The sequence below is a fragment of the Syngnathus leptorhynchus genome, chromosome 20, assembly GCF_054491065.1.
Source record: "Syngnathus leptorhynchus isolate UIUO chromosome 20, UIUO_Slep, whole genome shotgun sequence".
Classification (NCBI taxonomy): domain Eukaryota; kingdom Metazoa; phylum Chordata; class Actinopteri; order Syngnathiformes; family Syngnathidae; genus Syngnathus; species Syngnathus leptorhynchus.
The window spans coordinates 4,493,855-4,519,915 of NC_141214.1; the positions used below are offsets into that span (position 1 = coordinate 4,493,855).

General features: G+C 42.2%; 5 protein-coding genes across 8 annotated transcripts; 4 read left to right on the forward strand and 1 right to left on the reverse strand.

Moving 5' to 3' along the window:
* The first annotated feature begins 79 nt into the window (after positions 1–79).
* Positions 80–2,100, forward strand: LOC147041001 (glutathione S-transferase A-like). The gene is made up of 6 exons (XM_085900280.1): positions 80–328; positions 1,033–1,098; positions 1,179–1,284; positions 1,472–1,590; positions 1,659–1,741; positions 1,807–2,100. Exons 1-6 carry the CDS (start codon positions 161–163, stop codon positions 1,937–1,939), a joined length of 675 nt encoding a protein of 224 aa, XP_085756406.1. The 5' UTR covers positions 80–160; the 3' UTR covers positions 1,940–2,100.
* Positions 2,101–2,971: 871 nt separating this feature from the next.
* Positions 2,972–4,948, forward strand: LOC147041002 (glutathione S-transferase A-like). Its single transcript, XM_085900279.1, has 6 exons — positions 2,972–3,277; positions 3,340–3,405; positions 3,489–3,594; positions 4,267–4,382; positions 4,481–4,566; positions 4,657–4,948. The coding sequence occupies exons 1-6, from the start codon at positions 3,110–3,112 to the stop codon at positions 4,790–4,792; spliced, it is 678 nt and encodes a 225-aa protein (XP_085756405.1). The 5' UTR covers positions 2,972–3,109; the 3' UTR covers positions 4,793–4,948.
* Positions 4,949–5,416: 468 nt separating this feature from the next.
* LOC147041003 (coagulation factor XI-like) lies at positions 5,417–8,561 on the forward strand. Its single transcript, XM_085900241.1, has 9 exons — positions 5,417–5,565; positions 5,633–5,789; positions 6,441–6,550; positions 6,631–6,793; positions 7,292–7,410; positions 7,474–7,606; positions 7,672–7,778; positions 8,166–8,325; positions 8,392–8,561. The coding sequence occupies exons 1-9, from the start codon at positions 5,508–5,510 to the stop codon at positions 8,492–8,494; spliced, it is 1,110 nt and encodes a 369-aa protein (XP_085756367.1). The 5' UTR covers positions 5,417–5,507; the 3' UTR covers positions 8,495–8,561.
* On the forward strand, positions 8,236–23,470 carry zbtb8b (zinc finger and BTB domain containing 8B). Of its 4 annotated transcripts, XM_085900238.1 has the most exons (6): positions 8,236–8,325; positions 12,031–12,090; positions 21,294–21,486; positions 21,648–22,515; positions 22,589–22,767; positions 22,962–23,470. In XM_085900238.1, the coding sequence occupies exons 3-6, from the start codon at positions 21,313–21,315 to the stop codon at positions 23,274–23,276; spliced, it is 1,536 nt and encodes a 511-aa protein (XP_085756364.1). In that variant the 5' UTR covers positions 8,236–8,325; positions 12,031–12,090; positions 21,294–21,312; the 3' UTR covers positions 23,277–23,470. The 4 variants fall into 4 exon arrangements, with proteins under 4 accessions (XP_085756364.1, XP_085756366.1, XP_085756365.1 ...); XM_085900240.1 differs by lacking the exons at positions 8,236–8,325; positions 12,031–12,090 and adding an exon at positions 20,640–20,877; XM_085900239.1 differs by lacking the exons at positions 8,236–8,325; positions 12,031–12,090 and adding an exon at positions 20,640–20,846.
* Positions 10,332–13,869, reverse strand: heyl (hes related family bHLH transcription factor with YRPW motif like). The gene is made up of 5 exons (XM_085900242.1): positions 13,482–13,869; positions 12,007–12,073; positions 11,689–11,772; positions 11,394–11,475; positions 10,332–11,326 (listed from the first exon to the last, which is right to left on the reverse strand). The coding sequence occupies exons 1-5, from the start codon at positions 13,556–13,558 to the stop codon at positions 10,674–10,676; spliced, it is 963 nt and encodes a 320-aa protein (XP_085756368.1). The 5' UTR covers positions 13,559–13,869; the 3' UTR covers positions 10,332–10,673.
* Positions 23,471–26,061: the final 2,591 nt, after the last annotated feature.

The window sequence follows — 26,061 nt, forward strand, 5'->3', positions numbered from 1 at the left end:
TAGGAAGACGAATCCTTGCTATTGACATTCTTGTCCACAAGAGGGCAGCATCGTATATGACTGTGTCATACTGGCGGCGTTGAAGAAGTTAATCTTATCAAGACCATAATAAACCTACGTGTCCAGTTACTTTGCAGCGGGTTTGCGCTTTCCTTCAGCCATGGCCGAAAATATGACTCTTTTTTGGGGCTCCGGCTCGGCTCCGTGCTGGAGGGTGATGATTGCCCTGGAGGAAAAGAACCTGCAAGGATACAAGCAAAAGCTGCTTTCCTTCGAAAAACTGGAACACAAGTCACCAGACGTTTTGGCTGTCAACCCCAGGGGACAGGTAGGAATGTGCATTGCTGTGATTAGATCAAAGCCACAATTCACAATATTTATATATTTGACATTTACACCAACCAAAAGAATTCGTAATTTTACTGTTAGTGCAAAATCAGCTGATTGAGTTAGTTGACTTGTAGAAAGCCAGAATACAAAAATGTGCACATAAACATGCACAAAATAAATGCAACCATTCACCTAAAAAATTAAGAGATCACTGCAAGACTTGCAATATAAAAATGAGATGACTTCAAAATTAAGACTTTGAGACAAAGTGGCTTGATTTGTTTGTCACAATCATATATACGTACTACTGTATTCATAAAAGGTTCCTTTAAAAAATGAGACCGATTTTACCATCAAAATCGTGCTTGCATTTTTTTTTATTAAAAAAAATATATGTAGCACATGCAAGTAATATGAAATAAAAACTGAACCTAAATGAAATACTGGATCTTCACAATACAAACTGCTCTGTCTGGATAGTGATTCTTTCGAGTGCCGCTAGAGGGCGCCCCAATAGTGTTTTTAACTACTGACGGACTTTTACAGGGCATCCCAAACAGTTCAGGTCTCAATGAGTATATGTCGACATAAGCCAATTATTTTTAGTGGTCTCTTCATTTTTTCAAATATATAGCTCAAAATTATTTCTTATTTTTAGTATGGACACGTGCATAAACATGCTCAATAAATGAATTCTTTCAGCTTCCTTCTTTCAAACATGGAGACAACATTTTGAATGAATCCTACGCAGCCTGTTTTTACCTGGAGGTGAGTTAAAAAAGAAAAAAAAAAAAAGACTTAAGAGTAAGCCTGTTTTTAACATGCCTCTTGTTGACTTGTGTTGGTAGAACCAGTTCAAGAGTCAGGGGAACAAGCTGATCCCAGATGGCCCCGCTGAACAAGCCATCATGTACCAGCGTATGTTTGAGGGCCTCACCTTTTATGACAAATTAGGTGAGATAATTAATCGAATGAAATAGAATTGCTGATTTTCATCATTACTAGTATAAATAAGATGAAAACAAATACGCAATCATTTTCAACATCAACCTCACAATGATGACATGGCACGGTTCCCGATGGAATTAATTAGTGGCTTGGTTGTGAAGTAAAGCTGTTTGTCATCTTGTCTTATTTTTAGGTGCCGTTATTTACTACGAGTATTATGTGCCCGAAGGCGAGAGGCTGGCCTCCGCCGTGAAGAGAAACTGCCAAGATCTCATCACTGAGCTGCAGCTGTGGGAAGGTTACCTGGACAAGGTGAGTATGGTGGAAATCCAGAACATGTGAAAAAATATTTTATTTTCTGTCAAACATCATCTTTGCAGACGGGATCCCACCTGGTCGGTTCTTCCTTCACATTGGCCGATGTGATGGTGTTCCCAACTGTTGCTAATCTTTATCGATTTGGGTGAGTTGGATGGCTGGGCGTCACGTATCGGGTATTATAATTCTGTCCTTTGTCTTTTTTTTCAGGTTGTCAACTGAGCGCTACCCCAAATTGGCCGCGTATTACGCACTGCTGAAGGATCGACCCAGTATCAAAGCCAGCTGGCCTCCTCACTGGCAGGAGTACCCCGAGGGACAAGACACGCTCAAAGACATCTGACGTGCACGTCACAGGCTTAAAAAAATAACTTAATGACGCAATCTTATATTGCCGCTGATTCAAAAATAGTTGGTGAAACAGTGACGTTTCTACGCTAATAATTCAATCACTCAAAGGCATTATGCTAGCAAGTTAAAATAAAATCATGCACTTTAAATGTATTATCTTGCTGTGTTTGTTTTGTGCAAACAAAAACATCGCCGTCACACCTGAATTGTGGCACAACAGGTTTTTGATGACCGTCATTTCGCTGTGTCATGGTGACGTTGCGCTTTTTTTTTTTAACCTAATATATAATTAATATTTATGGATGCAAAGGTTGTTGTTTGAGTCAATTGCTTGTGTCCTCAAATTGTTGAAATTGGATTGGCTCGTCAGCCTACAAGGCGAAGTCTCGTAAAACAGCTTGCATAATGAATAACTTCGGTAATCTGATCTGCCTTCTTCGACTGTGGATCAGGTTCACTTCAAAAAGGGAATGTTGCTATGGAGACATACTATGAAACAAAATGCATCGTAATGCTTACTTGTACATTTATTTGTTTTTAGGTATGAAGAGCAAATATTACCAGACGCAATAATATGAAATATGATTAAAAAGCACGTTTGTTGTAAGTTTTATTGTGATTTGCACGGATTGCCTTTTGTGCACACGCTTGATAGCTGCAAAGATGCCAAGAAAAAAGTGCTGAGTCATCGTGACATTTAATTAAAAAAAACATGAAGCTGCAATAAAAATATAATCAATATATTGGAAGATAAAATATGGGAGCGAGGTCAAGTGGTGTTAATATGGTTAAATATTACGACCGAAAGCCTCAAAGATTAAGTACAAGTCAAGATGATTCCCTCATCATTTGGTAAATTTTGGTAAGTGATTGAGGTTTTTTTTTAAGCCTACAAAATATTATTTCAGAGACATTTAAATGCAATTGTGAGTATTATGATCCGGTGTGTTTGCACTAATATGCAAAATCGAGTAAAGTTAAATCTGGGGGCGTGACTATGTTTAGTCGTGGTGGGACTCTTTCCGGTTTAACTGAAAAATGTGGCACACCTCCACTCTTTGTTATATAAACCGACAGACATTTCCCAATCCACCACACATTCCCTCCCTCATCCGCAAATTGACTCACTGTGCAGATCTGAGACCTCGCTGCAAACTCAACCATGGCCAAGAATATAACTCTGTACTGGGGCAACGGTTCTCCTCCATGCTGGAGGGTGATGATCGCCCTCGAGGAGAAAAATCTCTCCGACTACAAGAGCAATCTTCTCTCCTTTGAGAAGATGGAGCACAAGTCGAAGGCTGTGCTCGATCTGAACCCCAGAGGGCAAGTAAGTTCGCTTGCATGCAACATTGTGTTATGCAACAAATTTTAACTGTTTGCTTGCTGAAGCTCCCGACCTTCAAACATGGGGACATCGTCATCTGTGAGTCCTACGCTGCTTGCATCTATTTGGAGGTAAGGCAACAAAGTGGAAAAATTACTACTTTATGATTTCAGGAATTTGGGTGCACATTGTTTTTGTTTTTAACATATTACAGACAAAATTCAAGGAGCAAGGAACCAACCTGATTCCAACCTGTCCTAATGAACAAGCCTTGATGTACCAGCGCTTGTTCGAGGTCATCCCGCTTGGCCAGAAGCTCGGTATGCAAAAAAAACAAAAAATCCGACTCATTTTGCAGGTTTCCAATCCTTTCTTTTATTGCATCTCGTGATTTAACACTTGAGCGCTCATTGTTTCAAAGTTCAATGCTCTCGGCATCCTCACATGCTCGTCCCCATAATGAGGGAAGCTCATTAGCTGCAGGTCATCCATCCCAAGAGAATTGCAAATACACATCATGCGCTTGTGGCAACCAGGGATGTATAAAAGGTCGTAGATGTTAATCCAACAAAGGATCACATGCTAGGAGTAGCGAGCCAAATCATAAGACGAGGTGTTTGGGCCACTTTGGGAATTGCAAGAGTTTTTTTTCTTTTTTCTTTTAAGGAATTGGAAGTTAAGACGGGCCACACTATTTCCTTGTATTATACTGCCCCCTTTTGGCCACGGTGTATATACACCGGAAGAAATTGCTGTCCACTGAATTGGGAAGAAAATGTGGTTAAACGTGTTTGTAATTTTTCAAAATTTCACAGTACAGTGCTATATTTTTTTTATTTGAAAATATTTTTTAGGGGAAAAGAAGTCATTTTCATTCAGTCAACTGCAACAGCAATTTAAAATGTAAAATGCAGAAATAAATGTCTGCACTCACAAGATCTCACCAATCTGGTTTGAGCTGATTTCTAAAAAGACTTGTTGACATTTTGCAGGTGATGTCATCTATTATGAATGGAAGGTTCCAGAAGGTGAGAGGTTCGAGTCTGCAAAAGACAGGAACAAAAAGGCTGTGGGGGTCGAGCTCAGCCTGTGGGAGGGATACTTTAAGGTAAAACGTTAAGCAAAAAAAAAAATAATTAATTGACACCTTTTTGCATAATCTGGATGTTGAGTTTATTCTGTAACCGGACTTTTCTATTTTTGCAGAAGACTGCACCGTTCCTGACAGGAAAGACTTTTTCCATGGCTGATGTGGTGGCTTTCCCCGCCATCGCCTATGCCTTCCAAATGGGGTAAGTGTGGCAAAACTTGCTCATAATTTCCCAAAAAGGAAGTCATGCGGAACAACCCATAAAATAAACAAATGTCTCTTTATATTCCAGATTGTGTCCAGAGCGTTTCCCTAAACTGGCTCAATATTACAATTTGCTGAAGGAGCGACCCAGCATCAAAAAAACATGGCCGACTGTCTGGAAAGAGAAAAAAGATCTGTTCAAAGACATCCAAAACTCAAGCTGAGCTTTTCTACTGAGTCGTGATCACATTTAGATGATCCCTCTCTACACTGGATGTCAATCATGACTTTTAATGCCTTTAGAACATGTTACTCCTGTAGTTTAAGCGGCAGCTTTAGTGCCATGAAAGTCAATAAAAGCTTACTTTCAAATAAAATAATTTGTTGGTTTCTCTTTGTCTTTCAAGTTTTGAAACTATTAGATAATACCCTTGATAAATAAAGCAGTATGTTCTAAAAACCAAAATAAATGAAATTAATCTTAATATTTTTTTCATCTATTATAAATGCCAGCACAGAACTTAAGTGATAGACACTAATTAAACAAAATCGTCTTCCCACAACCACAAAACATGTTAAAACAAACAGAGATTGTTCCAAATTCGTCCTTTATTGGTATTTTGTGCCCTCTGGCGGTGAAATAATAGAATCCAACAAATTTGACGCGCAGACCTCCAATAAAATTGACTGGACCTGTGATTATTTAAAAAAGAAACATTATGATTATTTTATTTTGATAAATACAAATTTGTTACAGCACCCCAATGTTTGCAACATTGTTTTTCCACCCAGTGTTGTCTCAAACGATTTGTTTTTAGTCTGCAAACATTGTGCAACCACGTTAGGCAATCGGCAAAAAAGTTGAGCGGTATATAAAAAAGGAAAGAAAAAAAAGGAACCTGCAAGACTGACAGTTGCACCGTGGACTCACTTCAGAAAATGGATGCACTTTTCATTCTAAGTATTCTCTCAATTACTGGTCTCTCCCTGAGTCAAGGTAAAATTGTATTTCTATGTGGCTTGTTGTCTATATACATAATTTTATGTTTTCATTGTTTCTGTAGAATGCCGACCACAATTGTTGGAGAACATTGACTTTCCGGGAACGGACATTAAGTTTGAGTACTCTCCTGATGTTCAGCACTGTCAGTATTTGTGCACACAGTACCCATCTTGTCTCTTCTTTACATTCGTACGTGCAGACTGGACCGTTGATGAAAGGTACAAATTAAGTCAAATTAGTCAAGTCAAATTTCTACTGGATGTAAAATATGTAATACAGTAATCCCTCGCTACTTCGCGTTTCCTTTATCGCGGCTTCACTACATCACAGATTTTTTTTTCAGATAAAAAAAAACATTTGAAAGTCAAAATAAAACTTCTAAATTAAGGAAACATGTGTCTAACCTTTAGGACGATGTAGTATTGCTCCAAATGTTTGTTTACATTCCTTTGGAAGTCCGTTTTCGTGTGTAAGCGCGATCGTGAATCAGCATATTTCCGTTAACTTGTTAACCTGCCCAGTACTTCTTGTTGGTGACCGTACTTGGCAGATTTCACTTATCGCGGGTGGTTTTTGGAACCGGTTATCCGCGATAAACAAGGGATTACTGTATTCACTGAAGTGACGTCAACATGCGAGCAGACTAAGAAGGAGGTCTGCTTAAAAAAAAAAAAAAAATGAAGCAGGAATGACATTGGTCCATTCAAGACTCAAGCACCTGTTGTCAATATTTGCCGTTCTAAGTGTTGTGCAAACAATCGACTGCAAAATTGGACAGAAGGTCCAGTACAGTTGACCTGTTAAAGTTCATCCTGATCTATATGCAAACATTTTGGAAGTAATAAAAAAAAATTCGGATCTCTTTTCAGGCACTTCTATTGCTACCTCAAGTCAACGCCCTCCGGAGAGCCCAACGTCCAGACCCCCCTCGTTGGTGTCACCTCTGGATATTCTCTAAAACCCTGCAACTCCGAACCAAGTACACCCCCACCCCAATTCACATCCAATTTGTCTAATTTTAAAATATGCTATTTTTTTAACTGCCTTTCTGTCTACAAGTGCCCTGTCTGCTTAAGGTGTACCAGAACGTGGACTTTTTCGGGGCAGACTATCGGGCCTTGTTCACGAGTAGCTTTGAGGAGTGTCAGCGAGTGTGCACTGAAGACCGCTTTTGCCGTTTTTTTACATTCATCAATAAGGACTTCGCAAATGAGAACATCAGGTACTGTATTTTTCGGACTATAAGGCACACCGGACTATAAGGCGCACCTTCAATGAATGGCCCATTTTAAAACGTTGTCCTTAAATAAGGCGCACCGGACATGTCAGATTTTTAATCCAAATCAAATCATTGTCCATTTTATCATTTTTATTTCAACTTCAGATGCAAATAATTACTTTATAATCACAAAATAATGATCCATAGTCTTTTTGATTCATAGTCTTCAGCGGGCCATTTATGATTGATTTCATGACACAATGCTTCGGGCCAGTTTAAATTAAGAATTTGGTCCATATATAAGGCGCAGCGGACTATAAGGCGCACTATCGGCTTTTGAGAGAAAATTCTAGGTGCACCTTATAGTCCGGAAAATACGGTAAATGAACGAAATGGACTTGAAGTGGAGGTCAGTAGATTGCACTCTTTCTTCAAGATTGAAACAAAAACAAATCTCTATTTGCTTACCAACATAAACACCAGCTAAAACTTTTCTTTTAGATATAAATGCCACCTAAAATTCAGCTGGCCCATACCAAGGACCTTAAACGTAAACAGGAAGCCCGGCGTGGTGTCCGGCTTTTCTCACAGCGTCCAACTTAGTCAGCCCTCTGACATAGGTAAGAAAAAAAAAAAGGCAAGATAATTCCATGCACATTCTTGACCCTTTTGTTGTTTCTTAGCATGTTCCGAGAAACTTTTCTCAAACACGGACTTCGAGGGGAGCACGTTTGAGTCACAACCTGCCGGTACGCCAGAGCAATGTCTGGCTTTGTGCTCTGCTAATCCACGCTGTACATACTTCTCCTTCCAGAGGTAATCAAATAACAAATTGATATCTACTTAATGATAATCAAATAATTGATTATATATCTTTGCAGCAATTCCCTCACTTGTCAACTGAAAAACAATCCCAATCAAGTCGTGATGAAATCCCAAGAAGGTGTGACATCTGGGATAGCAACACACTTCTGTCAACAAGATGCCAGTGAGTGTAAATTACATTTTAAAACTTAAAATAAAGAACTGTGTGACTTTATGTAGACGGTTTGCTAAAGTAGCAGCTAGCCTCATATTATCATCCCGTTTGCCTTGAAAAGATCTGTGCATGCTACCATGCAGACAATGTTTTCATTATCTATTCAAATTTGATCTTAAAATGTTTTATTTACTATGGAATTCAGAACAGAAACTCTAGCGCAACCTGCTGGATTTCTTGCAGTATTGCCTTTCTCAATTAAATTACCCTATTGAAAAATTATTTGGAGTTGTAATATCTGTTTGTAAAAAAAAATAATAATTTAAAACTGTAAGATAGCTTTGGTCTATTTTGAAAATGTGGTCTGCAAATTTACAGTGATCAATTTCTCAACAGATTGGGTAAAGACGGCTCTTGAAGGAGTCGACTTCCAAGGTTCGGATATTCGCTTCGAACTGATGGATGACGCGGAGACGTGCGAGAAGACGTGTTCCATCGATCAAAATTGTCAGTTCTACACATACGTCAACGAGAACTTCAGCGACTCCTCTTTCTGGTACGGTACATGACGCTTTCCATCTCCCTCTATGACATTGATACATAAAGGAGTTCTTTCCGACAGGCGTCGCTGCTATCTCAAGCGCGTTACCACCATGCCGGCTCCTCCCAAAATTACCAAACTGGCCAATGTGGTGTCTGGGTTCACCAAGAGGAACTGCATTTAAACCATTAGCATCCTGACTAATACGTCTCGTGCATCTAAATTTGAAGAAAATAAATGATTCAAAATGACTCTTTGATATCTGATATTAAGCCCTTGCGACGTGAATTTTTTATTTTTTATTCTCGTGTGGGTTTTCATTTTTTTATGCATGAATGCTTTAGTTGTCAATCAGGTTTTGTGGGTTGTGCTCTCTTTTGGCAGCAGAGGTTGCTCAACTCCAAAACAAATCTGGTTTCTGTTATTTTGGGACTTTTATTTTTTGCTCTGCAAAACAAGTTTTTAAATCATCATCTCAATATGGTTTATTAATATTTTTGGTTTTAGAATGACTAATTTACTTTCAAATTTATTAATTTTCAGAAGATTTCAAATAAAAGGCTTACTGTGGAGGTGGAGCAGGCTGAGATAAATAATGTTAGATTTTAAACTTGATAAGCCACTCAAAGACAATGGATTTTTTTGGGGGGGGTTCCTATGATGCAAAAAAAAAAAAAATTTAAAAATACTCCTTTCGAATATTTACACACACGCAAATAGTAAACATGTGACTGGCTAAATTTATTCTCACACAATAGCAAAAATGTTCTCAATCTCAGATCTAATTTTTTTTTAACTACCCCTAAACTTTGCATTCAAAGTCGTTCTCACAGACACGCCCGACACACACACAAATTATTGCCGCGTCTTCCCGACTCCCCTCCCCCGTGGGAACCTCCGTGCAGTGTGACTGTGGTCGTGCACTCTGGAAGCTGTGGTGGTGACTCTGGCTCCTCCAGTCAGAACGCTGCCAGTTAGACTGCATGTGTGTGTGTGTGTGCAAGAGTGTGCCCATGTGTGTGCACTCGCGTCCTCCACAAACATTCCGCCGCAATCCCATCCGTGCAACCGCCGGCCGACCTTGCACGAGAGCCGTGCCGCCGCAGCGCTTCAGTCCTGACGCCAGCCCCCTAAGACTCGCATAACACACGCACACGCTTGGCTCCGCATAAACAAAAGCCTTCTGGAAGGCGAACCAAACACGGGGGCAACGAACGCACAGCGTTGGCCTGCCAGCACACTGGCTGGAATAAACAAAGTCCACGTTGCAGAACACACACATTTTTGAACCGCAAACCACAGACATTGCATCCTGGAGTCCATCAAAGCATTCTCCGGCGTCTCTCTCATCCCCCTCACGAGTGTTTTCGTGCGGCACGACACCATTGCGCTTGTCTGCTTGGGAAACGACCCGAGCGTCATCCATCACTCTTTTCGTCGACCCCTTTGGGATTGTCGCTCGTCCTCTCATCTCGGCCGTCTTCCCAGGCTTTGAGATCTTTATTGTTTCCCCCCCGTGGCTTCCCCCCCCCCGTCTCATCTTCATTGTCTTGCCCATTGTTGAGGAGACAGCGGTGCAGACAAACAGGGGAAGATAGCCGTTTGGTAGACCGCAGGATTCGAAAGAAAAAAATTACCGTGTCCGATCGCTGAAGATACTCTCCTGTGCCGATACGAACGAGACGGCTTTCGCTTATGTGGGATACGAATAATCTTAAGAAGCTTTCCTAGTCTTGGCCAACCGCCACTAATTATCGGTTGATCAATGATGATCAATAGCAAGTTTGAATGACTGACGGATTTGTCTTTTGTGGAATCATGTAATGACGGGAATAAGACTAAAATCCCCCAAATAAATGAATCCAGGATTTTGTCCTTGGCTCATCACCTACCGTTCCATTTCATGGAAACTGGTTTGCTAGATTTATCCTAATCATATGAACCACATTGAAAAAAATAAAAAACATCAAAAAATCTTTTCGGGGATGACAAGAAAATACACACGCAAAAGTTAAAGGCACTTAGTTTTTATGTAGATTTTTTTTTTCCCGAAACATTCTTTGCCGTAAACACTCATCTTATGTATAGTTGATTTGGAAAGTAATACATAACAGCTGAAGAATCATTGCTTTCTGCTAAACATATGGCTCTTTTGGACGTTCTTCCATTTGACAATGAAACCGTCCTTACATGTTGTCCTCATTGTTTCTTGATTTTGTTGGCAATTATCAGAAACGTTCAGTCTGATATGGCTTGTAGAGTCCTTTCAAAAAGAGGCAGTCATTTGCTACATGGGAGTTTTGTATCCTTTGCACAAGTCATTTTGGATTTTATTGAAACAAGAACAAAAAAAAAGATAGTCCTCAAAAAGCTCCAATTTCAGTTGCCCATCCTTGGCCGGATTTGCCCGATCCAACTAAGCCCCGACGCTGGACTGTGGAAGATACCAAAGGAGCAAATGGTCTGAAAGAAACGAGCGGTGGTGCGGTGGTTGGAGAGGAAGAGGAAGGGGCGGGAGGAAGAGGCGAGTTCTTGGAGGTGCTGCGAGGGGAGACCTGCGTCGGCCTGGGTGGGCCCGAGGATGGGGATGCCGCGGGGGACGGCAGCCTGTGGACTGAGGCGAGAGCCGAGGGGGCCAGGAGGGGTGGCGCCCCCCGTTGGCAGCCGGCCAGCGGTGCGAGGCGGAGGGCCGCCGCCGGCGGGTAGCTCCCCATCAAGGCGAGATCCCGTCGTCCGCTGGGGAACGGCGGTGAGGATGAGGCCGGTAGGGCGGCGGACATCTGGGGGAAGGACACCCAGGGCCAAGGAGGGAAGGGCAAAGCGGAGGTTGGGTGCGAATGGAGAACCAGGGGCTCCAACTCGCTTGCACAGTGGGAAAGATGAGTGACCAGGCGGGCACCTATCGGGTCTGGAGACTCTCCTTCCAGAGAGCTGAGGTACCGCACCACCTCTCCAACGCACTCCCTGAAGCCCAGGGTCCTGTAGTCCACTGCCAGCGCCCTCGCGTCAAAGTAACCTGGAACAAAGTGAAAGGTGTCAAAGACGAAGAAATTCCCAGAGAGTCGGAACAACAAATAAATTACCTTTTCCTCCCATAGCGTGCAGAAATTTGAGGTGGTCCACAGTCATTTGCAGAATCTCGGCTTTCTCCAACTTTGAGGAACCCTGGACAGAACAGAAAGTCTGCAATATTTATCTGGATGAAATTCTCAAGACCACAAAGCTGAAATATTTGTGGCATGCAGTCACAGAGCAGATTTGGCTCGAATCTTGGGAAGATTTTTTTTTGGGTCTTCTATAAAAGACACAGAAGCTTGCCAAAACTGCTGATACCGTATATTTTACCCAAACGAGCAACCATTTGTCTTGAGTTGTCACCTGTTTTTCAAAGGCACTTGGCACCAGTCTCCTTAGCTCCGATAGGCTGTGATTGATCCGGTCCCTCCGCCTCTTCTCAATGATCTATGGAGGGCAAAAAAAAAATATAATTTTACTATATTAACAAAAAGCTCATCTTAGAAAATTCCTAAGCATCTCCATGACAACCCAGACTAAACCGAAACTTGCAAATGTACTACTTTCCTATTAATATAATTGGGCGTTAGCTTGTGCTAACAAAGTGGTCATTGGATTTTTCAGTAAATAATGGAAGAAATAGGCTTGACAAAAAAAAAAAAAAGAAAGATTACAACTCACCCCTCTTCTCTTCTTTCGGGCCAGAATCTGTGATGCGCTGCCAGGCGACATGGACCCGGTGACTGGGCTGTATCAGAATATATGGTGAGTCTCCATATTGTTATCATTAGCATTGTTTAATAAAACACAGAGGCAGCAGAACGCCATTTGCTGCAAAATCGTGTCGCCAACGATCGTGATTCAGGATAACATGTTGTTTTACTTTACGTTTCAACAAAAGGCAGTTTCACAAGATGATTTTACAGCCAGGAGGCCGTGCGCTGGCTCCCGCGGGCCACAAGTTGAGATGGTTACACCCCGCCCGCCCGCCCGCCAATGTTTATTTGTGCACAGGCCTGCAAGAGGGAGCGCCAACATTGTCCCTATTGTTGTTTTTTTTATTCGATTTTCAACGGCGCCAATTCAGTCGTGTGTTTTCGTTTAAGATGCCTTTTGATGGCTTTCACTTGAAAGGAAATGTCACGCAGAAATTTCGATTGACCCGAGGCTGTCTTTGGTGTCACGTACTGCCTTCTGACGTGGTCAGAATTCTTGTGACTACAAACACGCGCTGACTAATAAGTTGGGATGGGTTTGTTCGTGACAAACCAAACTTCTTGTCGCCTGTTTTTTTTTTTTTTTTTAAACATGTTTTTAAGAGCCCTTTTTTTTGTTGTTGTTGCTCTGATCACGCCTGTCTCTTTTTATGGAACCTTTGAACCCTCATGTTGACAGTTTCAATATGTGAAAATGACTTACCGATACAATATGTTTCAGTTTCAGACACACTTTAGGAAGTTTGTCTTGACGTGAAACAAAAACTCCCTGTTTATTTGTGTGGTTGCATTCTGCAACTAATTACTAAAAAATACTAATTTTATAGTGCCGTTCACTTTATTTAAAGTCAAAATGTGCGGTATATGAGTGGATACAAATATTATTTAACACTATAAATTTTGAGAATAAAAGACACAAACATTTTGACTTGGATTTAAAACTTCAAAAATAAAAATTGATTTTATTGTACATAAGTGGTAACCGTGAATTTTATTATGGTGCAGTGTTTATCATACAGGTTTTGCTTCATTTTAATTTAAACCACTGCCTCAAAACCGTAAGGAGGTGATATATGGTTAAGAGTGTAAATAAGAGAAATTAATTTTAATAACTTGCACCACAAATGGATAAAATAATTAAAAAACTTATGTTACAAATGCAATTAATAGTTATTGTCAGGAATGTACATTTTAAGTTTTCTAAAATCCTGACATTCAATCCCAATATGGATTTTTTAAAATCTTTTACATTTTTTTTTCAGGTAAAATGGTAAACATGAGTCTAAAAATAGCTGCCAATAAATGCAAAGGAATTAAAATCAATCGTAAAATTCTGACCGTTGCACGCTGTGCTTTATCATGCATATTATATTCCGTTCCAATTTAAATGAGCAATTCTTTTTCGTTCCCTCGCATCAGGTGTGCGGCGGTGATGCTCACCAATAACCGTCCTCTTGTCCCACATCAATCAGCTCGTCCGTGTCCGACTCTGAGCTGTAATCGTGTGGTCTCTTCATCTTGGCCTTACCAGGTCGACGGGAGCTAAAAATTGCCTTTTGTGCCCCCTTGGCCTCTTCTGCTCCTTCTTCAGTCTCCTCCCGTGGCTTATAAGAAGCCTTGTGCTTGCCTCCACTGGTCTGTCTTCCCTCCTCTCCCGCTTGACTAGTGGCGGTGGCACTTGCTCGACCCCCGAGGGCCCATGACAAAGCGGCGAGAATTCCCAAGCTTCTATTTGTCCTCTCCCTGTCACAGGCACCCAGTGACAACGTTTGGCAGTTGAAGCAGGGTTGCCAGTTTTGGCTCCATCCCTCCACCAGCCCCCCCCCCCCCTCCCCTCCTCTGCCACCCCCCCGGCAGTCGGTCGCCTCCTCTTCGTGTCCCTCCTCCCTCCCTCCCTTTAATTTGCCCTTCCCCGGCGAGTCACCCCCCCTGTCCTTGCAACCCGTTGCTCAGTCACCCTCTGTCAATTAGCCTGCAGTCTCCTCCTGCTCTCCTTCCTCCCTTCGTTCTTCTCATGCTCCTTTAATTGTGTGCTCATGTAGAACAATGGCCCGACTAATTTGTGGCAGAGAGGTGAGGAGTGTGGGAATGATGGACCCTGTTGGATTCCATCTCTACTTGTATGATCACACTTAGGTGTGAGTAAGACGCGATTGTTCACGTAGGTGGGAAGATTGATGTCGATCGGTGTTTCTTTTCTTTTCAGAGAAACTAAATTCATTGATTCACGTTAGTTGCTGGAATGAATAAAAATGCTGCAAAATTTCTTTATTTCAAAATTGTCGGGCAAGCAAACAAACGATCCCTAAAACCGGTTCTCGACACGAAACTGGTTTTTGATTTCCGTCCCTGAGTGGCTCTTTGTCAGGAAGAGGTGACAAAAGCAGGCACACTCTGTACTGAAGTACAAGTGCTTGTGTTTAAAAAAAACAAAAAAAACTTTGAAATATAATTCAGAGTAACCTCACTTTAACCCCGGTTAATAATGATTACTATGAGTCCTAGTACCAGTTTTACAAGTTGGTATGAAGAAAGGGCGACAAAAAAAAGGCTTATCAGATTAAGAAGAATCTTTAATGTTGTGGTTTTGAGGCTGGCGTAATCGTCACCACCACCGATTCTCCGAAATCATGCCTTCGCTTCTCCGAATCTGTTGCATCATTAATGATAACACTTCTTCACAAAAACATAAATGAATGCACATTTAAAGTGCATATACCTGAAATCACTAAGTACTAGTACTTAGTTACAAGGCAGCAGTGAAGATAGCAGCCCAGGTGCTAAGTGTCAAAAGCAAAAGCAACATGACAGATAAGCGACCCAGCCCCATGTACACAGAAGGTCAAGGGTGTTATCGGCCCAGTGAGTGTCTGAACATCTCGCTTCTTCACTGGACAGGTTAGCAGCCCCCCCAACACACACACACACACACGCATGCACTAACGGCGCTCCATTCATTCACACATGCGGCTCTGTGCAACACTCAGTCATCGCTTCCACAGCCACCGTGGGAAGATTGCTGGCGCACATCGCCATGGAAACACGAGAGCCCGGCGCCGTGTGTGTTTGTGCGCGCCAGCGTGTGTGTCTGCGTGAAAAGAGCCAGGCCAAGTGGCATGCCCCCTTTGACACAATGCCCGGCTTGAGTGTGTTTCTTCCTGCTCGGCAGACTGGAAGGGCGTGTTCGTTTAAACATACGACAACGATTGTGTGCAAGATGTTGTATTAGCGTTTGTTTTGGGGCTCGGGGGGTGCTAAACATCTCGCCGGAGATTCTGTCTCGAGTCAATTATATGCTCTTTTTTTTTTTTTTGCTTTGTTTGAACACCAAGCTCTTTTATCAAAGTCAACTTGCCCTGGTAATCTGTTTATTAAAAGATAATGGGAACAGAGATTATCATTCGTGTGTTCACTGGAAATGACAAAATTCCAATTGAAAACCGCAGACAGATTTGCACGGTGTGTTTCAGGGCACATTGACAAAAAAAAAAAAAAAAATCATTGTGAGAAAAATGTGATATGTCAGAAGATGTCATTCATTTTCTTTTCAATTAAAAACAAATATATATATTTGCATGCTTTTGGAATGCGCGTTAGCTTAAGATGGCCGCATTTGCGCTGGTTCCAAAATGACGCAAGCCGCATGGAAAACACGCACAAGGACAGAAGTGATTAAGAAGATGAATGAAGAAAATAAATGAGTTAAATATGAGAGCAAGTTTGATGGTGTGGGGATCGGGGCGCGGCGACGACAGACAGAGATCTGAGAAGCCATCAGATGGAATTTGCCGAGATTTCTGCCAGTCTTGATCTGCTATTTTAAGTCGTCGCTCCGCCACATCCCTCCAAACCACAACAAGGCCGCGGTCCCCTCGTTGAAATTAACAGGCTCATGCTTTTGCAATTTGCGCTCACACGAACGAGGTTGGAATTTATAAGGACAAGCTCCCAGCCGCAATTATCACTTCGGATGCAGTTTTTGTTTTTAAAGATTCGAATATACGTGAGGTGGCGAGAGTACAAATATTTTGTACTTAAAAAAACTACTTTGAACATTTTCTGGCTGATTTTTTGGGGGTTTTGTTTGATCTGTCGGGAAGCATCTTTGAAATCTAACTTAATTTACCTCATTTGTTTGGACTGAATTTGATAAGACGTAATTTACTTGATCTCAAACTATATTGGTATCATGACTGACTTCTTTGGACTTGATCAGCTTGTCATAATGGCCAACAGATGTTTTCATTCTCTGACATTGAATCTGAAAACGACAAAGGATAGATTATTTTTATATTACATTTAGCAGTGAATATCTGCAGAAGTGAAATCCGATGATGCTAAGGCATCAAAAGCAAGCAGCGTTTCTTGTTTTATTACTCAAGAAGCAACTTTTTTAAGTCGACATAAAAGTCTACACACCCCAAGTTTGATTCCAGGAGCTGATATGAGCCTCTTGAGATCTAAATGTGACAGTGAGGTGTCAGTCATGGGTCGGTCAGCTCGTCACGGGCTCCCTCCTCATCCGGCTCCCCCCCAGTAAAGATAAATAGAGAGGCTAAAAGGCGGCGAGGAGACTCAGAAAGGAGCTTTTGTGGCTTCTGAGTGGGGTCTCTTTCATGGCCGTTCCCACAGCATTGAGCGTGATGACATTCACAATGTTGCGCGTAGACACGCACACACTTACTGATGGGACTGCGGTGACTTTCGCTGGTGCCGGGTCCCAGACGAGATGGCGAGGGCCCGAAGAGCCACAGGCAGCCATTGTGCTGTCGCCGCGGAAACCAGTCTCTTTATGTCAGACATGTTTTTCTGTTTGTTTTCTTTTTTTATGGCTTTAATGTGGGCAAGAGCGAATGTTTCCCCTCTCGTTCCCTCCCCCTTGACTGATCTGTGTTATCCTCCCCCCCCCCCCAAATAGCCTGCGCCCACCAATCCATCCACATTTGTTTTCCACCCCCCTCTCTCGCCGTCTTACTCATGTTGTCCTTTTTTGTTCTCCACATTTTCTCCTCGTTAACGTAAATCCAACGCGATCTCAACTGGATGATTGACTTCCAGGTTCTTCTCAATTACGAATTTATCAGAATTTCATTTATTCCAGGTTCAGAGTCTCGCTATCATGGAATCTTTCACTTCTTTGTTTGAGGAAAACTAAAAAAAAGGTTTTCAAGAAAGTGATAATGTGCCATTGGTTGAAAACTTCAAACATTCGGATTTCATGCTTATCATCATTTCCGCTGCATGCTAATTATGGTAACATTAGCTTGACCTATTACATTTTGTGCTTTGGAGTTTAGTTAATAGTACAATTATACCTTGACGTCCAAGTATTTTAAAAAGATTTCATCGTGACTAGATATTTTTAAATCTTAAAAAAGGAAGCATTAGATTGTACAAACACACAAAAAGCTGAGTCGAAAACAACTGTAGCGTTGTAAGTGTGCCTTTAATGGGCGTGGCCGAGTGAGTGACGTCACCATTATGGTCTTTGCGTGAGCTTCTGAACTTGAGTTTGGCCTTTCTGTAGATCTATGGGGAAATACTTTTTTCCACCATTTTTTTTTTTTTTTGTTGAACACCATCTTGTTCAACTTTGGATTCCTTTTAAATCCCGGCTCATGAATAAGTCGCTTTTCCCACGTCGTTCCCACATGAGTCGATTCCTATCGTAAAATCAAAGCGCCATGCTGGAGAACATATGAAAGAATGCCGTTATGTTTGTACTCCCTAAAAAAAAGGAGATGCCCAAATGTCCCTCCAGTGAGTGAAATTGAAAAAGCAGACGGTTTCTATTTTTAAGCGCGTGAAGAATGCCGCTCAGTGCCATGTCTCAAAGGCACGCCGGCCGGTAATCACTTCATTGTGACTTGCACATCACATACAAGAAAATCTTTCATGGGCCACACAGAACAAATAAAAAAAAAAAGTGATAAATGAAAACAACTGTGCTTAATTGAATGACTACGCTTCTTTTACGACTTGGCAAAAAAATGGAAGAACTCCGAAAGATTTCTTTTTCACATGGCGAGCTGCATGGAAGGGAGAGTCGACAGTAATTGTCAGGAATGTATCCAAAATACACATTTGCTCACAAGTTTGTGAGATGACATGGGGAGGGTGAAGCATCCTTGTTTTACACCAGACACCCTGGGGCGCAGTGCTCTGACAGCCCCTTAGTATCACAAATCCCTCTTATAACAGAACACCTCCGATTATCAGGGAGACATCCATCCACACGTCACCCCCCGTGGCATCTCAGAGGAGCAGCCATAAGTTGAGAAAAGAAAAAAAAAAAAAAAAAGGGCCATAAACCTGCCATCGCTGATGGGACACTTTTAACTTTCCCAGAAGAGATTATACAGAGCGCAACTAACAGCCATTTTTATTTTTAAGTTCAAATTTTGACGTCTAGTTGTCAGCGAATGAATGCAGATTAGCGTAACATGCGAGACTTGTCAAGTTCAAGTCGACGCCGAGTCGGAACGTCTCGGTGCTCGTGTCGACGGACTCACATGAAAGGCAGACGAAAGAGGAAAAAAAAATCTTGCTGAAAGGCAACACGTGTGCCGCGAAACCATTGCTACACAGTCTTCCTCACAAGTACCGCAAACACACAGTCAGTGTTACGCTCAGACATGAGCTATGTTTGAGGTCAGCGTCTGAGGGCTCTTGGCTAACTGCATATAGCACAAGCGAGCTTTGATCGTGGCAATCCGCCTGTGGCAAAGACATCAGTTTTTTGGGGCCGTTCGCTACCGGAAGTTTTGCGGTATGAGAAGACTCCGTGGTGCTCGATATACAATAAAAAAAAAAATAATAAAAAAAAAAGGCTGGCAGATTTATTTCAGTCGTGAATTCTTTTCGGCCTATCCGGCGGGTGGATGGGAAGAGCGTGAGATGTGCCGGGACGTCGGTCTCACGACATGAAATGATAATTACAGAGAGAATGAGAGTGGAAAGTGGTGTCTCTCGAATAAAGAGGGGCGCCTGCTGTATTAGACTCCCAGTGATTGCACATGAGAGATAAAAGGACAATAAGCACCACATGCCTGTTGCTCATTGGCCAAAAATCACAAATAAACCCACCAAATGCAACCACACAAGCCGATACTTCAGTATTTTTTTTTTAATTTTGCTTCTGCACCAACCCACCACACTCCGCTCTGGTCTTTTTGATCCCCTGTCGAGGGTCCTTCCCGCGGAACCTCGCTTGGAATTCCAGAGATTCTGGGATAATTCAAACGTTTCACGGCACCCCCACCCTCTCGGGAGACGGCGCTAGGAAAGGAAAAAGCCACCGCGGTCCTTCCATTGTCCCGAGTCTTTAATCAGGCTCCCAGTGTGGCTTGCGCTGCCACCGTGGTGTGTTGTCTCAGCCTGGGAAAATGCAGGCCCGAGCGTTCGTCAGACCACAAGGAGCGAGGGGTGCCGCTACGGGACCTCAGCGCCAGACTGCGGCTGACGTACACAATGAGTGCGGACGCAAAGCGTCCATGAAGGCTGTTGACTTTTTAGACATCACAGGCCGCCATCAGTCTGCCGTAAATCACAAGTTTGGTCTTTTTCTATGCTCTGTAACATGAAAACAAATGAACAATTAGAGAAGACATTTTAAGATATGCGACAACTTACCCACTGAGGGAATGCACCCACTTCAGCGGAGGGGGGGGAACAAAATCTAAAAATATGGTCACATAGTTTCACTGATATCTTGGCACAGAGGTTTACTTTTTAGTAAAGTTTCTTACATAATAGATTCATTGTTAAATATATCACGGTGCATTGAAATCTATTTTATTAATCAAGCGGGCACTGCTAGTTGAATGCTGTCTGTTTATTGCTCATATGTACTTTATATTATGACAATAATTGATGGATTGTATTATGCCACAGGAAGGATCTAAAAACGTTTGGGAAACCCTTAATTAGAGTAAGATTAGTTTTTAGTGCTAATATGCTTGGTCGTATTTTTCATTGGGCTGTCATAACATTAACGTGGTTTTCCCACAGCACGCCATTGGAAAATATCATGAAGTCAAGAACTGTGGGTTGAAATGTGTGGATGTGGCAAATAAAGGAAAAGTAGTTTTATGTTTTTTCTTGGAACCAGGCAGATTATTTTCTCTGTAAAATGGAAAACAGTACAACATTAGAGCTAATGCTTTCTGATGGGTGGAAAGAATAATGTAGTAATGTAGTTAAGGAAGGCATTGGCTGTTCAGTAGTACAATATGAGCAATTGAGAAAAAAACATGTTCACAAATAAATCATAATAGCAAGAACAGAATTAACAAAAACGTTCGTCATGAAACCACACATATCTTTACAGTTCAATAATCTCCATTAAATGTCTGTCAGATGTCTTTAAATGGTCAGCGGTGTTACCTTATTTTAATCTGATGAATTCATTTTCAAAGAATAGTCATTCTCATTTTCACGCAATAATTATTTATTTGCATATCTGATTATTCATTTATTTACATATATTATTATTATTATTATTATTATTATTATTATTATTATTATTAGTAGTAGTAGTAGTAGTAGTAGTAGTAGTAGTAGTAGTAGTAGTAGTAATGTAGTAGTAGTAGTACTAGTAGTATTGTTATTATAATATTTAAATCAACATCAGAGTTGTCCGTCCCTCTTTCATTGGTCCAGTCAACGTCCGTATTCGGGGTACGTCACTTCTGATTGGCTCAACGTAAACGTCAATCTTATGTTACCGGAAGCGTTTCTGGGTAGCAGAAATAGAAGAAAACAGTGGTATTAGCAGTCTAATATTTTCAAGATCAAGGCTCATCAGTAAGTATTTTTCCCCCCAGGGTTTCTGCGAGCAAGTAATTCTAGTTGATTGTGTTTTTCTTTGACATGCGCTTTTAAAAGTGACGCTTCCGAGTAGCCAAATATGATTTTCTAACTAGCTAGTTAGCCTTAGCAACGGTAGCTAGGCTGAAAACAAAGACAGAAAGAACTCTTGTGCTATGAAGTTGCTTTATGTTGAGGTCTTATGTGTAGCTTCAGTTTTTCATACATGCAAATTAGAAATCGCTTGAAAACATCTCTCAGTTCAATTGCACACACCCTCGAGCTGTTTGACACACTGCATGCTTACTTATAAAAAGAGAGTCAGGAAACAATAATTCTGCCACATTGTTGTTGGGGTTTTTTTTTTTTTCAGATTGTGTGACTCACTGGAAACTACACTCATGCATTTCCGCTCATTATTTGTCCTTTCTTCTCTCCTGGCAGAGCCCACTGAAGTTTAGTCATGGAGGTGCCTTGCTACCTGCCCAAGCTTCTGTTTGAACTCAATGAGCAGCGAAAGCGGGGCTACTTTTGTGACTGCAGCATCCTCGTCGAGGGTCGCGTCTTCAAGGCCCACCGCAATGTTCTGTTTGCTGGAAGCGGCTACTTTAGAGCTCTTTTGGTTCACTATTTGCAGGTGCGGTGGGTCGACCACAGTCTGTTCTGTGATACCTCCGATTTTGGTTCGAACAATCACATTTTCTCCCTTTGGAGTTTCCATTACACCTTATTAAAACAAATTATTCAAATATTTGAAACACCAACTCATTGAATGTTCCTAATTGTCTCTCTTTTCAGGATAGTGGCCAGCGCCAAAGCACAGCATCATTAGACATAGTTACAGCTGATGCCTTCTCCATCATCCTGGACTTCCTCTATTCCAGCCGGTTAGCTTTGAGCAGCAACTCTGTCATTGAAGTAATGTCAGCAGCCAGCTATTTGCAAATGACTGACCTTGTGAACCTTTGCAAAAAATACATCAGCTCCTCTTTGGACATATGCAATAAGGACAAGGAGGGTGTAACAGAGGGGGAAAATCCGGGACAAGGAGGACAATACAGACCCGCGGACAGCGGCAGTGCCGCTGCATCCAAGTCGAGTAGTTTTGGGGCTACAGAGCCTCGCTCACAGGTTGCAGAAGCAGACGGTGTATCTGTAAAGCCACCAAAGAGCCCTTTGCCCGTCCCAGGCAGCACCCCTCCAGGCCCAAGCCAAAACATGGACATCGACTTCCATTCCGGTGGCGAAAAACCAAAACCGCACACGGATCAGACAAACCTCTCCTCGACGTGCTCTACTTTGACTCACGGGTTAGTGAACCCCAAGATAGAGTATGACCCGGATGAGGAGCTCTCGGAGTCTCCTGACAATAAAGACCTGGCGTCATATCCCGGACCTTCTGTTCCTCACCTGAGCCGATCGCTTCCCCCGAGTTTTTCTACGGAGCGCTTCTCTGTGGGTTGCAGCTCTTCTTTCAGTGCTAATAAGCTGATGGAGATGCTGACCAGAGGTGAAGGCCCCAACTCACTGCTGGACCGAGGGGGCCAGCGCATGACTCAGAGACCACCGGGTAGCATTTTAGGCCTGAGCCGAATGGAGGACAGTTTGGGTTTCGTGGGATCGTCTGTGATGGAAATCCAGTCGGATTGGATCGGAGAAGACACGGGTAACGGCACACTTGATTGGCTTGTCAGCTTTATGTGCATAGTTGATTTGAAAATGTTCTTTTTATTTTGCAGGCGACAGCTTACTGGTTCCGGTCAAGCTCCACAAGTGCCCCTTCTGTCCGTACACGGCCAAGCAGAAGGGAATCATGAAGCGCCACCTTCGCTGTCACACAGGAGAGAGGCCTTTTCCCTGTCCCATGTGCGGAAAGAGGTTCACTCGGCAGGAACATCTTCGCACCCACGCCCTCAGCGTAAGAGTTGAATCGCCCTTTCCAATATTACTTTGGGAATTGATACTTTAGCAAAATAAGTTAGATGTGGCGAGCTGGGACCAAAGCACTTCTTTGTCTTTGTTATGAGCTGGTACCAAAGCACTTCTTTGTCTTTGTTACATCCCTAATAATGGTTTCTCAACTGCTGTCATTGTCTGTGAACTCCCAACCAGGTCCATCGGCACGACTTACCCATGTCATGCAAGAGCTGCAGGCGGATCTTCTCCGGGTCCAGCGTGTCGCCGGGGTTCCGACGCTACGGCATCTGCGACAGTTGCAACTGCGTGACCACCACTCACGCCGACTCCACACCCCTGCATCCGGCCGGCCACGCCGAGCCCGCCGAACGTGAAGACGGAAACGCCGACTGGGCCAGTTTCATGGACGACGTGGACGAGGTGGAAGTTGGTCGAGTGGAAGACTTGGTGGAGAAGCAGATGCTGGAAAGGCAGCTGGCCACGTGCGATGATGTAGGTCATACCCTGTGAATTTTTAGGAGTTGACCTCGATGTTCTTTAACCAGAATATTCTGTGATTAAAAAAAAACATCTCTGTGGCTCTGGGACAATCAGGCCTTTGCTATCTTGGATCAAAAATTGCGGTTCTTATCGGTTATTTGTGTTCCATGCTTAAGGTCGATGGACTTTGTTGATTAAATTGTGTGAGCGTTGTTTCCCTTCTATATACGGTCTGTAATTTTTATATATTGAAAATTCAATCAATATGAATTTTGATGCCTGGTGCATGGTTTGAGCAAACTTGAGAAGCATAGCGCCGCTCTCTAGTGGTGACTTGACACACTTGCAATGCTCACTTGCCATTTCGATTTTGGAAGCCAAATTGGAAGTGGTTTCCTTTCTTTTTACAGTCCAAATAGCAGTAGAAGGAACTCAAATTGCAAAGTACAAATACAAAGTTTGTTCAGGTCACTTGACTTATTTATTTTCTTGACAAACTTTTACTTTACCACGTATGTTTGAGTTTTATTTTCAATTGTCACTAGCTAAGTTAGCTTTTTATTATTATTATTATTATTATCTCACATTGTTGTTGTTCTGTGGGAACATTTGTTTAATGGCTTCATAAGAGGTCAAGCTAATTTTTCCCGTGTCAATATGAGCACCAAATAAATAAAAGAGCCAAACTTTTGTGTGCTTTTTTCATTTTGTCCAAAAATTATTTGTGATATTCCATAAAGAAAAAGGCTTATTGGTGACATTTGAGGATGAACCTAAAATGCACTATAATCTTAATTTGACTGTTTTCAAAGATTTGAGCACTCACATCCAACTGTTCAATGTTACTTGCTGTTCTTTCATTGAATTAACAACAGATGTTTTTTTTTATTGTTGTAATTTCCCACTGACGTCTACATAAATGCCTTGTGCGTTCTCCCTAGAATTCCCTGTAGAAACCAAATTCCCCTAAATTTCGCGAGTCGCGGATATTTATTTTATACGTAGCATCTGTACTTAATTGGATTACTGTTAAAATAGTTCTTGTTTTTGTAGTTCCACAAATCTAACGCAAGAGGGCAACCATGAGCCCGATCGCAATTAATTAACCATAAAAGAAGAGCCCCTATTACAAGCAGCCATTGTTAAAAAACCGAATATGATCCCATTGAAACAAAAGAGGTGTCACTCGGTGAAATAGAAAAAGGGGAATCGGAGCTACTTGCCAGCCCCAAAACATGGGCAAGTCGCGGGACTTGACCGAGTTCGAGCGGGGCCTGATCGTCGGCGCTCGAAGCGCGGGCTGCAGCATCTCGGAAACGGTCAACCGGCTGGGCTTCTCCAAGACGGCGGTGTCCCGAATCTACCGTGAATGGTGCGTGAAGAAGAAGACGAGCAGCCTGCGGGGCACAGGTGGGAGAAAACGCCTCGTCGACGAGATCGGCGAGAGGCGGATGGAGCGTGTGGTGGAGGCCAATAGTCGGGCTACTGTCACGGAGATCCAAACCCTGTACAACTTCAGCGCCGAGACGCCCATCTCGCATAAAACTACACAGCGGGCCTTGAAGCGGCTGGGCTACAGCCGCAAGCCGGTGCACCGGCGCGACTCGGGTCAGCGCACCACGCAGCCACGGACCAAGCAGTCGGACCCCGTCCAGAAAGAACAGACTCCTGTATCTCCAGACTTGGTTGGCATCAACAATGAGCAGGACACTGATAGTAGTAAAAATCAGGAGACATTGCCATATGAGAGTGCTCCGGTCAGTTGCAACCAGACGCTCCCCGGGGTCGGGGCACCTCTCCCGGGATTTCAGTGTTGGTGAGAACTTGGATCGCCTGGAACTTTCGGATCATCAGTGCCTGTGGCTCTTTGGTTACTTTGAACTCTTTATTTCAAGCCCTGGACGCAAAGTATTCCCTATTTCAGTGGTTTTCAAAAGTATCACTACCATGATCAACATTGTAATGCAGTAGCACAATAATAGGACTATGTGTACATAAAAAAAAAACCCCGAGGCTTTATTCCTAAAAAAAAAAAAAAAAAAGTGCATTTATCAAGCATGACAGCTACCGTTAACATTGTATACAGTATTACATCACCACTGTGCTTAAAACCCAATGCAATTATTTATTATTATGAAGTATTCCGACTGAAAAAATTACTCCACCGTCAAGTTCAGTTCAAATGTTACATGCTGTGTTTTGACCAGCATCAAGGTTGGAGACACTTTTAAATGAATGGAAATACTAGAATAAGATACTTTGAAGCACTTCCCGAGAAAGCACACTTTTGCCATGCGTACTGACTGTGTGGTGCCCAATGAAAAAGCATGCAGTTTTGAAATAATGAAAATCAACAAGTGAATTGTGTCATACAATCTGTTGAGGTTTACCTTATTTGATTAGGTTGTATTTAAGGTGCACACCCTTGTTGATGTATTTTTCTTTTAATATTTAACAAGGTCTCAAAGAGCTCAAACGGTCATGTAAATCTGTTGTGAGCAATTGAATGTTTCTTTTCTTCTCCATGATGTTCTTAAATATCTTTTCGTACATAGATAATTGAAGACTATTAAAAGTGTTTTTTTTACAAGCTTGCAATGTTTTTTTGCACTTTAATTATATGACCACGTATTTAATTTGACTGTATGATGAAAGTGATGTTATGAAATTCACCCTTGTCTTTTGGTTTGCATGCATTTGTGGCATTTACCTGTCAAGGTAACATCAATATGCCTGTATGTTCCTAATATTTGTTATTGTACATTAAATGTCTATTTTACTTACTTGTATTCACACTCGTCTGATTATTTAATAA

Coding starts and splice junctions, on each gene's coding strand:
- LOC147041001 (XM_085900280.1), top strand. CDS start 161: ATGGCCGAAAATATGACTCTTTTTTGGGGCTCCGGCTCGGCTCCGTGC. Junction 1,099..1,178: donor CAGCCTGTTTTTACCTGGAG/GTGAGTTAAAAA, acceptor TTGTGTTGGTAG/AACCAGTTCAAGAGTCAGGG. Junction 1,742..1,806: donor GCTAATCTTTATCGATTTGG/GTGAGTTGGATG, acceptor CTTTTTTTTCAG/GTTGTCAACTGAGCGCTACC.
- LOC147041002 (XM_085900279.1), top strand. CDS start 3,110: ATGGCCAAGAATATAACTCTGTACTGGGGCAACGGTTCTCCTCCATGC. Junction 3,278..3,339: donor ATCTGAACCCCAGAGGGCAA/GTAAGTTCGCTT, acceptor TGCTTGCTGAAG/CTCCCGACCTTCAAACATGG. Junction 3,595..4,266: donor CCCGCTTGGCCAGAAGCTCG/GTATGCAAAAAA, acceptor GACATTTTGCAG/GTGATGTCATCTATTATGAA.
- LOC147041003 (XM_085900241.1), top strand. CDS start 5,508: ATGGATGCACTTTTCATTCTAAGTATTCTCTCAATTACTGGTCTCTCC. Junction 6,794..7,291: donor TTCGCAAATGAGAACATCAG/GTACTGTATTTT, acceptor CTTTTCTTTTAG/ATATAAATGCCACCTAAAAT. Junction 7,607..7,671: donor ACATACTTCTCCTTCCAGAG/GTAATCAAATAA, acceptor ATATCTTTGCAG/CAATTCCCTCACTTGTCAAC.
- heyl (XM_085900242.1), bottom strand. CDS start 13,558: ATGAAGAGACCACACGATTACAGCTCAGAGTCGGACACGGACGAGCTG. Junction 11,773..12,006: donor CCCGAAAGAAGAGAAGAGGG/GTGAGTTGTAAT, acceptor TGCCCTCCATAG/ATCATTGAGAAGAGGCGGAG. Junction 11,476..11,688: donor CAAGTGCCTTTGAAAAACAG/GTGACAACTCAA, acceptor TGTTCTGTCCAG/GGTTCCTCAAAGTTGGAGAA.
- zbtb8b (XM_085900236.1), top strand. CDS start 21,356: ATGAGCAGCGAAAGCGGGGCTACTTTTGTGACTGCAGCATCCTCGTCG. Junction 22,516..22,588: donor TTGGATCGGAGAAGACACGG/GTAACGGCACAC, acceptor TTTATTTTGCAG/GCGACAGCTTACTGGTTCCG. Junction 22,768..22,961: donor TTCGCACCCACGCCCTCAGC/GTAAGAGTTGAA, acceptor ACTCCCAACCAG/GTCCATCGGCACGACTTACC.